This window comes from Solea senegalensis, linkage group LG6 (genome assembly GCF_019176455.1).
Source record: "Solea senegalensis isolate Sse05_10M linkage group LG6, IFAPA_SoseM_1, whole genome shotgun sequence".
In the NCBI taxonomy this organism is placed as follows: Eukaryota; Metazoa; Chordata; class Actinopteri; order Pleuronectiformes; family Soleidae; genus Solea; species Solea senegalensis.
In genome coordinates this window covers 3,642,270-3,656,156 of record NC_058026.1, presented here as the reverse complement: position 1 = coordinate 3,656,156, position 13,887 = coordinate 3,642,270, and the positions used below count along the sequence as shown (strand labels likewise).

Sequence of the window (13,887 nt, the reverse complement as noted above, 5' to 3'; positions counted from 1 at the left end):
TGGCTTCGGAGGGAAGTCTGAAGAAATTCAAAATGTAGCCTGCACAAACAGTTTTTTCCAGGATCTCCAACCCTACCTTTAATCATCACAACTCAGTGCAGAACCCTAACCCTAAAACCTGGTCTAAACCCTGAAAAGGCCATTTTTAGGGGGTGTCAGAGTGTGAGGACCAGCCTAAAATGTCTTCACTTTCTTAGGTATATAAGTTGTTTTGGTCCTCACAAAGATACCCATACAATAACACACACACACACACACACACACACACACACTCACACACAGATTGATCCATCACCACCTCACTCACTCACTCACTCATCTCTCTGCTGCTCTGACTGACGCATGGCCACCGCCTCGCTCGCTCGCTCGCTCACTCGCTCCTCCTCTCCCGCGCGCGGTCCCCATGGTTACGCGCGGATGAGAGCAGCTTAGCAACACTGACACGGAGCCTCTCCTCTCCTCTGGAGCGTCAGACAGCGCGGTGCCACACAGAGCAGGACGGAGAGAGGACAACAGCACAGCAGCGCGTCTCGACAACATCTCCGCGTAAGTGGCTCGTTCTCTCAGCTCGGGTCAAATGTGGGATCATTAGATAAATAGATAACGATCATGTTTGTGGTTTTCAGGCTTCATCCGCGTGTCTGACTGTTGGCCATTGCTCTCTGTTGCTCTCCTCCGGGATCAATAAGGAAAAAAACAATAGGTTGTATTGACCTCGAGGTAGCGGTGGTTTTTCATCCGCAGTCATCATGAAGTTCATGGTGGTGCTTGTTGGAGCGGGCGCTCTGGCCTTCCTCGGCGCGGTCATCTGCATCATCGCCACGGTCGGTCCGCGGAAACGCGCCGCGCCTCTCGACGACAACGGCACGCTGACATCGGAGACGCTGCTGCAGCCTCTGGATCAGCTGGAGTCCGGATCCGTGGCTCACGCCGGGCCGCTGGGCGCGCTCCACGGCGCCGAGTCCTACGACGGAGGGAACGGACTCGGCGGCATGGGACTGGAAGTGCCCACTCTGAACGAGCTCAACCTCGGCGAGGAGACGGGAGGAGGCTCCGCGAAGCAGTTCAGCTTCAGCCGGTTGATCTGCACACCTGTACCCGTGGGAGAGTGTAACACCAAGGATCTGAGGCAGCGGCGGGAGCAGCAGCAGCAGCAACAACAGCAACAACAGCAGCAGCAGGCGGATGAGCCGCTGTACGGAACCGGGGATGAAGACTGGAATTATCTCCGCACCACCGCGGAGGAGCTCCGGCAGACGGTGCTGCAGCAGAACGACCAGATCCTCATGGACCAGAGGACCATCCAGGAGCTGACGGGGAAGCTGGGCGAGTGCGAGAGCGGCCTGGAGGGTGACAGTAACATCCCGGAGCGCGGCATCGGCGTCTGGAGCGGGAATCGGCGCGTCATGGCCGGAGATGATGTGAGCTCCTCCACCGCGGCGCAGCTGCAGACGGCGCGGGCTGTGGAGGAGCTCGCGAGGGCCATCATGGAACTGAAGGACCGCATTGAGAAACTGGAGGTAAGTGAGTCAAGCGAGTCCAAGGACGATAACAAAACTTTTTTACCAAAAAAAAAAAAAAAACCTGTTGTTCCTGCTGTGATCCAGATTTGTTTGACAGCAGGAGATTTGGACAAAAGATGACGAATGAGTCACAGGCCTGACTCTGGCACTCTCAGAATTTCTTATTTTACTCCAACAAATTATACTTGAACATTATAAAATTATAGAAATGTTAAGAGCCACAAAAAACAGAATAATGAGATGTTTTAAATATGCAATATATAAGAAATCAGGCGTTATTAGGACACAAAATGACCATGATACTCATTTTAGTTTAAGCAAACAAATGAAAATACTGACTCCAACATGTATATTCACAATTTACATTCAAGGGCCACAAACCCTGTTTATATCTGTTTAAGTCCAATAATATATGTCCCATCACAATTATCCTGACTAAAATAAATGTGATTCATGGTATTTTGTTATTTTAGATTCTTAAACTCCAGCAGGCGTTGCTTTCTGTCTTTAGTGGAAAAATAATACGCTAATAAGATCATGATAAGGCATATTAAAAACATAAATCACATGCACTGTATGCTGGTGAGCCAGACAGGATTTCCAAGTCACTCACATGAAATATTCATGTTTTTCTCCATTTACAATGATGATAATAATACAAATTCACCACAATTCTAAAAGGATGCTTGCTATTGCACATATTTTCCATTATAGCACCGTCGTGATCTTTCTGTGACGTCCTCCTCTCGCCGCCACCTCACTTCTTATTCGACTCACACTCGTGACACAGGCACTCTGCGTTTCCCCGCGCGCTCCCTCCAGTAGACCCGAGGGAAATCTTTCCACCTGCTGTCTCTTACCACCCTTCAACCTACACACACACACACACACACACACCCTCTCTCCCTGTTGTGTCAGCCGCCTCTTGCCTCTACCTCCGCATCCAAGGGCGATAAATAAAAGATGAAGCTGGACAGGAAAGAGGGTGGTGTTGGTGGTGGTGGTGGCGGAGGGGTAGTTTGATACTTAGCCCTGGTGTGCATGCATGAGCTGAGATTGAGACGACACACACAAACACACACACAGCTGCATCACTACATGAACACAGTCAGTTACAGCATTTGTCTCTGTCAGTGTGAATTTATGACCCGCACGTCAACATCCAGTCCTGCCTCAGCAACTCTCTTGATATTATATACTGTATCGCCCTCGCAGGCGTCTCATCCTCCAACACCAGCCTCCCTCACTCTCTCTCTCTCCTTCTTTACTGCTGCCTCACCTGCGACTCCCGCTCATCATACTAACGCTGCCAGAGCTGATCTATACAACCATCAATACAACACCTCTCACTGTGCTTCTGCTCCATTCCTGTACTTACTCCCCGTCCTTTCAGTTTCATTTTACAACGAACAAAGACGAGTCCATCGTGTATATGAAGTGATAGTTCAGGGTATTTTTGACACTTTATAGACAGCGCTGCCTGAGCCAGCATTAGACACTGAAAACTGAGACACCAGGGAAAACACATTCAACAAAAGTAAGATCTGCTTAAAGGTGAATTCTCGCCGGCTCCTTCTAAATCGAACCCTAGTTCTTTTGCTCGGAAAGTCCTAAAAACGTTGGTCTCGGTTCGCCTCAAGTGAACCAAACGCAGGAAGCAGACTACAACGCAGGGCATTGTGGGTAAACAATGTGTACTGTATGTGTGTGGTATGTTTATATAAAACAGAAGTTGTTCTGCATTAACCAACAGATGAGCGAGTTTTCTAGCGGAGACTGTTAGGTTAAAACTTCTCACTCCATCGCGCCAAAGTCCATTGAGAAAATCTGCGTTTTTAAGCTCCCCGGTACAATGGAGAGATCGTCTTACTGCTGCCTCGTTTGGCAAGTACAGTATGTGTTGGAGCGTGGAAAACAATCAAAACAAAGGATTTCAAACACCCAAGTCACAGAACAACACGTTTGAAGTCCACTAACGGAGGCAAGCAGTGGATAAACGACTCACGCGTGCCGTCGTGTAAAATTGCTGATTTTCTATATGGACTTTGGTGTGGGGTCAGCGGAGCGGCCTCACAAAGTGACACAAACTTGTAGAACAGTGAGATAAAGTGCTAAAGATATCATAGTATGCATTTTAATTAGGTCAGACGTTTATTAAGTGGCCATACACTTTACTTATAAGTGTCATTTTCACTGTACTGATTTGTTTCCAACCAAACATCAGTATAATTATTGTATTGGAAACCAGCTCAAGACACACTTCAGTAGCCATAGCCCAATACATCTGTGTAATTTATCTTCATTAAATTCGGATAAAGTCAAAATTTGCATCATAACATCCAGCACACTTAGATGTTAATTAAGCCAACCTTTAGATCTTTAGTTTTCCATTGGGGAGGGGAAAAATGTATAAAAGAGACTCTCAGAGCTTCTAATGGCATTGAAAGACGCACACATGCATTTTCATATGAATATGAATACATGTGGGAAATTGAGTTTCTAAAATCCTAATTCATAGATGTAATAAACATCAGAAAGGTAGCGGGTGAATCAAAGAAAGGCAATGGAAATGAAAAGGGAGTGAAATGAAGGGGTCGTGCTATAGACTGTGTCAATCCTCTCAAAGGGTATTGATTTAATAAAGAAAAATACAAGAATATTTTACCTAATAACCTCATAACAATAGCCCTCACATTACTATTGTAGGATAGCATTCTTTTAATATGTTTGGAAGTGATTTGAGTTCTTGATTAAGTCGTAGGAAGAACTGAGAAATCACAGGGCTCATAAATATGTGATATCACGGTTTAGATATTTCATTAAAAGATAAAAAATGTCAACGGTGGTGCTTCATAAGCCGAGGGATGACCAAAGTTGGTGGAATCTATCGTCATGATACCACACATCTGTGCAAAATGTTAAGAGATGTTTTGAAGAATAGAGACTTTCATGCATGCACACTGTGGCCAAAACAAGGTTTTTATTGAAACTTAATTTATATGCAGTAAAGGTCAGGTGGAGGCAGAGGAAAAATAATGAAGTGTTTTGAATTCTACCGGAATAATTAGAAGCACTAAAACACAGGCGAGCACAAACAGATGCTCTGATAAAGTAGACTGAGGGCACTAAAACTAATACGCACAAGGAAAGTGAGGTAAACTGAGCACAGGTGAACCACATCAGACAAAGACAGGAACCCAATGGAGACACAAACAAAACACTTTAAACCAAATGGAGAAAATTCAAAGTGTTCAAAACACAAACAACTCAGATTTTCATTCAGCACAAAAATCACCCAAGCATGGAATCTTTTACCCCCCGGCCACGCTGATTGCCCTCAGCTGTGGGAGAACACAGGTGCAACCAATAACTCCTGATTAAGAAACTGTGACCTGGATTCTGGATTCTCTGTTAGTAACACAAAGCAAACATAAGTAATCAACACAAAAGGGAAAATAATAATAATAACACAAATGGAAAAAAATCTAGCCAAATAAAAAAAACCCATATTAACGAATTGCAGAGAAAACAAATGTCCAACGTTTCCTTTTGCACTACAGGGCTGCGACCATTGATTATTTTCCTCACTTTCATTCAATGAAATGATTCATTGGGTCCATAAAATGTCACAGAGAAGCTTTTGTTGTTCACAGTGCATTAACTGTGATAAACCATCGACAGTCAATATAAGTGTGAGGAAGTTGGCTATATAGTATATTTTTTTATAGTATACAGTATATATATGTAGTTTTATTAATCATGTATATGTACACGTCTGATGATGAGACGTCCTGCTCTGGCTGGACATTAACCCTTTAACACAGAGTATTTAGGCTGCTTTTATCCATTACTATGTTAAAACGTATATACAGAGGCTATAAGAATGTGCACTACTATAGAGTGTCTTATATCCTTTGTTTTCGCGGTACAACCTATAGTCAATCTGATGACATGGTTTTTTTCTTTCCATTTTCACCAACTATATAAACACACCTGAGCAAAAATACTCAAATTCTTAAAAATCCGATTTTGTGAAATACGGCACATATATATATATATATGTACATATATACAGTATATATATATATATATATATATATATATATATATATATATATATATATATATATATATATGTATATATATACATATACACACAGTTAACTGGTGTAGAGAAACAAAGAAAACCAGAGTATAAATTAACATTTTAGAGGCTGAAATAAAATAAGAAAACCAACATTGTTCAGATAACCCGTCAGCTGTCTTTACTACTGCTACTACAAAGAGCTTTATTTCACTACTTTACCAACTCCCACTGCTTCTATTGTAAAAACAAAACAAAAAACCCTATCGCTGATTTTCACTGCATTTCCTTTATGATCTCATCATGTACTTCCTCTTTTGGAAGTCTTTAATTATTCATATTTTAAACACCTACTTATGTCATACCCCGTCTCGCTCTCTCTCTCTCTCTCTCGGCTGCAGGCAGAGATCGGCCCGGCTGCCCTGAACCTCACCGACACTTCCACCAGTACAAGTGGCAGCGGCAGCAGCAGCAGCAGCAGCAGCAGCAGCAGCAACACCGGCAGCAGGAGCCCGGTTGGTAACACTGTCAAGGCTCCTCTTCCTCCTCCTCCTCCTCCATCTGCCAGCAGAGCGTCCTCCTCGCCTCCAGCTCCTGCACCAGCACCAGCCGGCCACCGCCCGGCCTCGCCTGCGTCCCCTGCCCACAAACACCCATTGAAGGTTTCGCCCGGGCGCGGGAAGGGCACCTGGAGGGTGGAGGACCTGGAGGGGGAGCTGGAGAGGAAGATAAAGATGCTGGAGAAGGAGCGTCAAGCCATGAGGAAAGAGACCCAAGGTCAACACGAGAAGATCAATCAGGGTATCGACACCGTCAACCACCGCGTCACCGAGCTAGAACACAGTGAGTTTGCGTGTGATTTCTCTGTGTTGTTGGTAGAGTTGACATTTAAAAGTGGCAAATGAGAATCTTAAAGGTCCAGTGTGAAAGAAATAGTGCCATCTAATGGTGAGACTGCACAATGCAACAAACAAATGCCCCGTTGCACTAATCCATCTCCTTCCTGAGCATGTTAGGATTAGCATTTCCTCCTTCCTTGATTCATGCGTCAGGTTTATGTCAGCAGAGCTATTTGCGTACGAAGCTTCTACGTCTACACAGAAGATGGCGACCGTTGTAAAGCAAGACCTAAAGTTCATGTAAAAGGCTTATTCTATAGCTATGGAGTGATTGTATACTTTTACAAACATGCTTATGCGTAGTAAATTCAAATTCTGACAGTAAAACCTCCTAAATTTTGCCCACTAGACCTTTAACCCTTTAACACCAGAGCCTCAAAATGTCAAGCGCTTATTTTAACCATAAAAGGGACAGAAAAATGTCCTGTGAGTTATTTTTTCCAGAATAACTTCCAATATCTGGCAGTTATTTACAAATTACTGCATGTAATTATAGTATTATAGTGTATTAACAATTTAAAAAATTTAAAATTACAACTTTGAACTGTCTAAAACATATTTACAATACAATTAAAACGTGTCGTCGTGTGTGATGCGCTCGGTGTTAAAGGGTTAAAAGTAAATTATTTTGTGCAGATACTAAAGTGACAAAAGAAGAAGAAACATCACTCCTTGGTACTTCAAAATAAATCCCTAGGACTGTATGTAGGCGAGATGAACAGCAATTTCAAGTCACTCGATTTTCGCCATTTATTGTTATTCTCATCATGGGAATTCACAGTGATCACCTTATGGTGAGTGCAAATCTCCCCATTCCTAGTGGTGGACAAAGAGACATATGGATGGACCTAAAGTACAGAGAAGGGCACTGACCACAGCATCACTGACATGATGGGAGCACAGCAAGAGTGGGCTGATGTGAAATTTTAATGAGTAACGTGAGCAAACTTGTCATCACAGCAGTGGAGAAAAGGCTGCAAGTTAGTTAATGAGCTCTGTAGGTTGGAAAATGTCAAACAGGGATAGCAGGTGAAAGTAAAAAATGAAAGTGCACAAAGTAAATGAAACGGAAACCCAAACTAATTTGCAGTACTTGATTGGAACATGTAAATCTTCACTATTCTAGGTGTTCGTGTCAACGATGGAGCTTTTCGGGGAAACGGTAATATGGTTTGGAAATGTCACATTGGATTTCAAAGTGATTAGTTTGTGAAATGCATCTAAAATCAATGGAAGACGAGAGCGCTAATGATTCTCCCAAATCATTCTCCCAACACCTCCAACTGTCTCCACGTCCTCACAGTCTCAAGATTCACACGCCGGTTTCAAGTTAGAAAAGTTGATCATTAGCTGTAACAGGCACTGTGTGGGCATGTGTGCACAGTGCAAATACCAGTGTCCTTGCAAACCGCCCCCCACCTGTGGTCTAACTGGTTTTTCATCTCCATCGTTTGTGTCTCCAAAGCTCTGACAGAACCACCCTTCCCTGATGGCTTTGTCCTCTCCTTTCCCATGCGGACGGACTACATGTACGGCCTGGTGAGAAAGGAGATCACGGAGATGTACGCCTTCACCGCCTGTTTGTGGTTGAAGGCCAAAGAAGGAGGCATCGGAACCCCCTTCTCCTACTCAGTGCCTGGGCAGCCTAACGAGCTGGTGCTGCTACAGGGAGTCCACAATCCTGTGGAGCTGCTCATCAACGACAAGGTATGGGGCCTCGGGTCCTTCCTGCAAGTGGGTTAGACAAATGAGGTGCAGCTGGAGGACTGAAAAAAGGGAGTGTACAGTTATGAAAGTGCATATATTATGAATGGGATTCTTGTGCTAAATAAGATTTCATACCCTGCAGGTCTCCTCATAATTACTCCGCCATGGAAATCATTACAACCTTATTTTTGTGTTCCGTGTGGCTTTTTGACATTAGAGGGTTAAAATGAGCAATAAACGGATGACAGTTCATATCATCTTGTTATTGTTTCATTGAGTATGATGGAAACACCCAGTCACACTCGTGGCATGTTACCACTGTTTCATGTACGATTCAGATATCACAAACCCGAGCGAACGGAGTCATTTGTAGACGTTTTAGACCACGAAGCTGTTAACACCACACAGCCATTTCGAGCTATTCCTTCGTTCTTCAAATGGGCGACCATAAATATTCTTCTCACGTAAAGAAGAAATAAACAGTCCCACAGCATGACTCGGCTAAATAGTTTTTGGTTTAATAACGTTAAGTCTGTCTTTGGGACTTCACAGTGAAAGGCCCATTTATCCACCACTGTGGAATGTAAGACCACCGAGTGTAAGTCGCCACATTAATGGGGATTATTACTCTGTGTTTTTAACATTTATGTATGTCCACTGCGACTTTTGACAACTTGCTTCACCGTCCCACAGTGTGCCAGCGAGTGAAGCTGAGCGTCTGCCATTTTCTCTCCATTTTCTGGACAAGCAGCTCTAGTAGCCACTTTTAAAATGGCCGTGTAGACTCCTCTTGGTCGTTCCTTCCTGAATGATTTGATTAATTGCTTTTTAAAAAGTAAAACAAAGTGTGAATAAAAGGCTCCGACTTAAATTCAAGTTTAAATTCGATTTAAACCCAATTTAAAATGTAGGTAAAAGGTAAATTCAGTTTCGTACAGTTTCAGTACTGCAGACTGTTTATAAGTTGACATTTTAAAAGTCAGGTTTTTGTTGAACTTACACAAGAATTTTGTTTTCCAATGTCACGTAAATGTGGAATTTTGCCTCACATACTTGTGAACTTCCTCACATTTGGAACTTCCTCACATCTAGTAGCTTCCTCACATCTAATAGCCACTTTTAAAATGGCCGTGTAGACTCCTCTTGGTCGTTCCTTCCTGAATGATTTGACTATTTGCTTTTTAAAAAGTAAAACAAAGTGTGAATAAAAGGCTCTGTCCGTCTGTCGCCATCTTTTGCATAGAGGAGGGGCCTTAAGTCAAGCTATGGTTTTAGCCGTGGTAGTAGCTTGACGACGATGTTCAGTTGTTCCACTCTCCTTGTCGCAGTATACAAGTACTAATGGGGAATTGGAGTGTGTAACTTTGCGACACGAGGTGGTGATACGGCAACTTACTTGCTTGTTAGCATCAAGGCGCTTTCTGGTTAAGCTTGTGGCTAGTTGTTAGCGTGTCGAGTTGTTAGCATGTCGAGTCTTCCTACCATTCGTGAACTTAAATAGTTCTAGAGTCCAAAAATGTGAATTTCACAATTTTTGTTGCTGTTCTATTTTTCGTGTACTGGATTTGACTTGACTTAAATTCAAGTTTAAATTTGATTTAAACCCAATTTAAAATGTAGGTAAAAGGTAAATTCAGTTTCGTACAGTTTCAGTACTGCAGACTGTTTATAAGTTGACATTTTAAAAGTCAGGTTTTTGTTGAACTGACACAAGAATTTTGTTTTCCAATGTCACGTAAATGTGGAATTTTGCCTCACATACTTGTGAACTTCCTCACATTTGTACTATTGATGTAAAAGGGTAAAACCATTTGCCCAAATGTGAGACTGAAACATTACTCTGTACGGCATGTAGAGAATGTGGAGCCACGGATTTGCAGAGAGCAGGCTGAATGTTGATTAGGGTTTATTTGTTGTGCTTCTTTTTCCAAGCTCTATTAACCAAATTAAAATGTTACTGGGCGAACAGAATAAAAAACAGTGATTGCACCTGTTTTTGAAAAGGAAGGATTACGAATGGTGCTATTGAACATGACGTTGATTAATTCAGAGTAGAACAAACACAAAAAAAGAAGATTAAATTTTAATTAGATTTTGATTTAGCACAAACAGAGCTTTTATTTTTGATCCTATACTTTTTTTTCCTCCAGAATGAGAACCGAAAACAAAATGACAAAATGATGAAAGAGTCAGAGAGAAATCCATGAGGCACGACACAGAGGCAAGCTCCCCGCAGCAGCTGTTGTTTTATATTGTACTTTCCTTTTTTAGTGCTTACGCTTATAGAGCCCGTGGCAGAGAGGAGTGCAAGATTGAGATTGTCCACGGGACTTATTTTTGCTGACATAAGCCACCAATATGTCAACATTCTGTCTGAGATACACACACAAGCACACGCACGCACACACACAAAGGTTTGCACAGCTATCCTTTTCAGGACTCTGAATGACTTTCATTTGGACAGCCTATAACCCTGGATGAATATTCCTAGTCTCAACCATAATCAGTCAATGCCTAACCCTAACCTTGAGTTTGAAGTCACTCATAGCCACCATGTTCGGTCTCATCTCTTAACTGTAGGTGGCGCAGCTTCCTCTGTCCCTACCACAGGACGAGTGGCAGCACATCTGTGTCAGCTGGACCCTGAGGGACGGTGTGTGGAAAGCTTACCAGGGAGGGAAGATGAAGGGCAGGGGTGAGGGACTGGCTGCCTGGCATCCCATCAAACCAGGAGGAGTGCTCATACTAGGACAGGAACAGGTGAGATTTATGTATGGATGGATGTATGGATGGATGAGAGATAAACTAAATTATGTTGATGGATGGGTGGTTGGATGGATGGGTGAGAGGCAAACTAAATTATGTTGATGGATGGATGGATGGATGGATGGTTACATGGTCAAGTGGAGATAGAGAGAGCTATTTAAAGAACGCACCAAAGCATTTGATCAGACAGAGAGAGAGAGAACACTAAGGATATGACCGCCGCTCTTTTTCATGGGTGAGACTCTGTCGTTACATAACCATTATGAAATCTGTCAAAAGAATGACCCAAAGAGCGTTCTGCATCTCATTGCTCATGCATAAATGATTAAATCAAACAGAGGCATGCTGCAATGATGCAGCAAGAATTGATATTGTGGATATTTTCTATAGATAGATAGATAGATTGATTGAGCCATGTTCCCATTGAGTGGAATGGTTGGTTTGATACAGGACAGTCAAAGAACCAGCCCCATACCATTCCATTTTTTGGTACCCTTCGCTTGGAGAACCAGTACAAAGCTTGTCTTGTTGAGACAAATAAGTCAAGTTAAGCCTGACCCATGGCTTTACCAATCCAAACCGTACCATACTGTACCAAACCAAACTGTACCATGGTGGCACCATGACACACAGCATAACCCTACGTGTTCTCCATCTGTCCCTACCCAAGGATACATTGGGTGGACGTTTTGATGCCTCCCAGTCCCTGGTCGGTGAGCTCTCCCAGTTCAACCTGTGGGATCGGGTGCTGAAGCCGGCAGAGGTGGCCGCCCTGGCTGAGTGCAGCTCCTCGGCACTTGGCAACATCGCCCCCTGGACCGACCATGATGTAGATGTTTATGGTGGCGCAACCAAGGAGTCCCTGGACCCCTGCCACGCTGCCCAGAGATCCAATCCTCCCAGCCCGAAACAGTGAAGGGCCACTGGGAGAAGTGGGCCACGCGATGGCCGGGTTTGAAATGTCGATTTAAGAGTTGATTCAGGAGCTTAAAGGCATATCATATTGGACATTACAGTATATTTATTTGGCGGTGGTTGGAGACCTTTATGGTGGACAGTGAGATGCGGCTCCCAGGCCGTTCAGAGTCGTGTATCTGTTTTGTGTTTTTGTGTTGGTGTTCACACTTACTTCTGCAGTGAGTTTAGTCACAGGATCACCATAGTGGAGGCTGCATGGGAGGATCAACTTGTGGCATGAATGCGACAAATGTGGAAGACTTCCACAAGAGATGATTGACTTGGCTTTGGTTAAATGCACCAAATAATCAAATAACCAATAGTTGGGCCAGTAAACTATACATGGTTTTTCAGGAAGAGCTGGGTTTGAATGCAGTTATGAAAGAACCTTTAATGATGCCATAGCTAAGCATTTTTCTTAATTTTACAAAAAAAAAAAGATTAAAAACTGTCTTTCCTCATGTCCAGCTGCTTAATGCTAAAACTGATTTAGAGGATGGTATCGTGGTAGTGCTGATTCCAGCACTCGGATGAGTTTTGTTGATTTTTATCTGTATATGATCCCGTTGAGTAACGTCTCTGTGCGTTTAAGTTTCCTATATTGCATACCATGATCTGGTAAAACAGTGGTCTTATAAATGTACAGTATATCGTGTATTGTATCTCTGCTAATGTTGTGCCAGTCTCCCCACGGTAGCCTCTTACACAACTCACAGCACCGCAAAGTCGGGTTGCAGTATCGCAACTTTAACAAAGCGGCACCTGACCTCTGAAAACCAAGTACCACTCAGACACTGAAGCTGCGACAAACCTGAACAAGTTTGATGAAATTGTGACGTACCCTTGACTGTAATCCAGACGGAATGTAATTGTATGTGCATGACCAAGGTCATCTTCGCTGTCACGAAAGAAACAAGTGTCCCCAAACTGCCCGCGCCGCACTCTGAAATGCACAGATGTCTTTTTTGGTAATTCAGATCCTCACAGACGCCTGTACAGACGGCATTGCACATGCACGAGGTCAATCTTTTTAAAAGATCACCACAAAACCCTTCTGTTTTCTCCTTGGAAAAGTTAAGCAGAGGCACCAAATACAGCTAAGCAAACACATACAACACTGATTCTGTGTCCCTTTTGGGTGTTGTCGGATGTTGAAACGTACGTGAAGTGAACACTATCCATTTCCTGTTTCAAAAGCAGCTAATGCTTAGCGATAGACGGAAGGCAGCTGAGTGGAAAGACCGTGACGTGAGTGAAAGCAATTACATGTACAATGAAGCACTTCATGAAGCTATAGCTGCTGAAAAATACTGAGCATAATTAGAAAGAAATTGTATAGTGTTACAGTCATTCATCTTTCCAGCATAGGCATATTCATATTGGATCTTTTGAATGCGTTGAGTCTCTAAAGATTTCTTCTGCAGAGAAAACAAAAAACAACAGACTGATTGATGGAGACCAATGCAGAATCAAGTTGCTTAGTATTATTTTGAACGACAGCACAGTGTAATTAAAGCCAACAAAAGAGCTATGTCCCAATACAGAGGCGTCTTCTTACTTTGAAGGTTGTCTTTAAAGTGCGTCCTGGCTGTACCAGGGTTCTAGCCGGGATTTTATTTTAGCGTAACAGTAATGGCGAACAAGCGGGGGAGTAGTGCTGAGCTTTTGAAAATGTAAGGTAAAAATTGGCCATTCTAAGGGTACCCAAAGGGGAACATTGTTCTTTTTACGCCATATATTCTTGATGGGTAATATTTATACCTTTGTATCTTCATAGTGTGTAACCAGACGGTCCAGGCGGCCCGGCCTTCCAGATATCGTTAATGTATGCTAACTGCATGATTAGCTCGCTCATGGGGAAAACTTAAGGTGAAAAGTTGGTTGAAAAGTTGTAATTTGGCCATCCTGATTCCGTCCTAAAACAAGGTTTTTCCCATTTGATCTGGCATTA

At 43.1% G+C, this 13,887-nt stretch overlaps 1 protein-coding gene across 1 annotated transcript; it reads left to right on the top strand.

Moving 5' to 3' along the window:
• Positions 1–412: 412 nt before the first annotated feature.
• nptxrb (neuronal pentraxin receptor b) lies at positions 413–12,622 on the top strand. Its single transcript, XM_044028262.1, has 6 exons — positions 413–546; positions 627–1,520; positions 6,009–6,450; positions 7,972–8,213; positions 10,794–10,973; positions 11,650–12,622. The coding sequence occupies exons 2-6, from the start codon at positions 750–752 to the stop codon at positions 11,893–11,895; spliced, it is 1,881 nt and encodes a 626-aa protein (XP_043884197.1). The 5' UTR covers positions 413–546; positions 627–749; the 3' UTR covers positions 11,896–12,622.
• Positions 12,623–13,887: the final 1,265 nt, after the last annotated feature.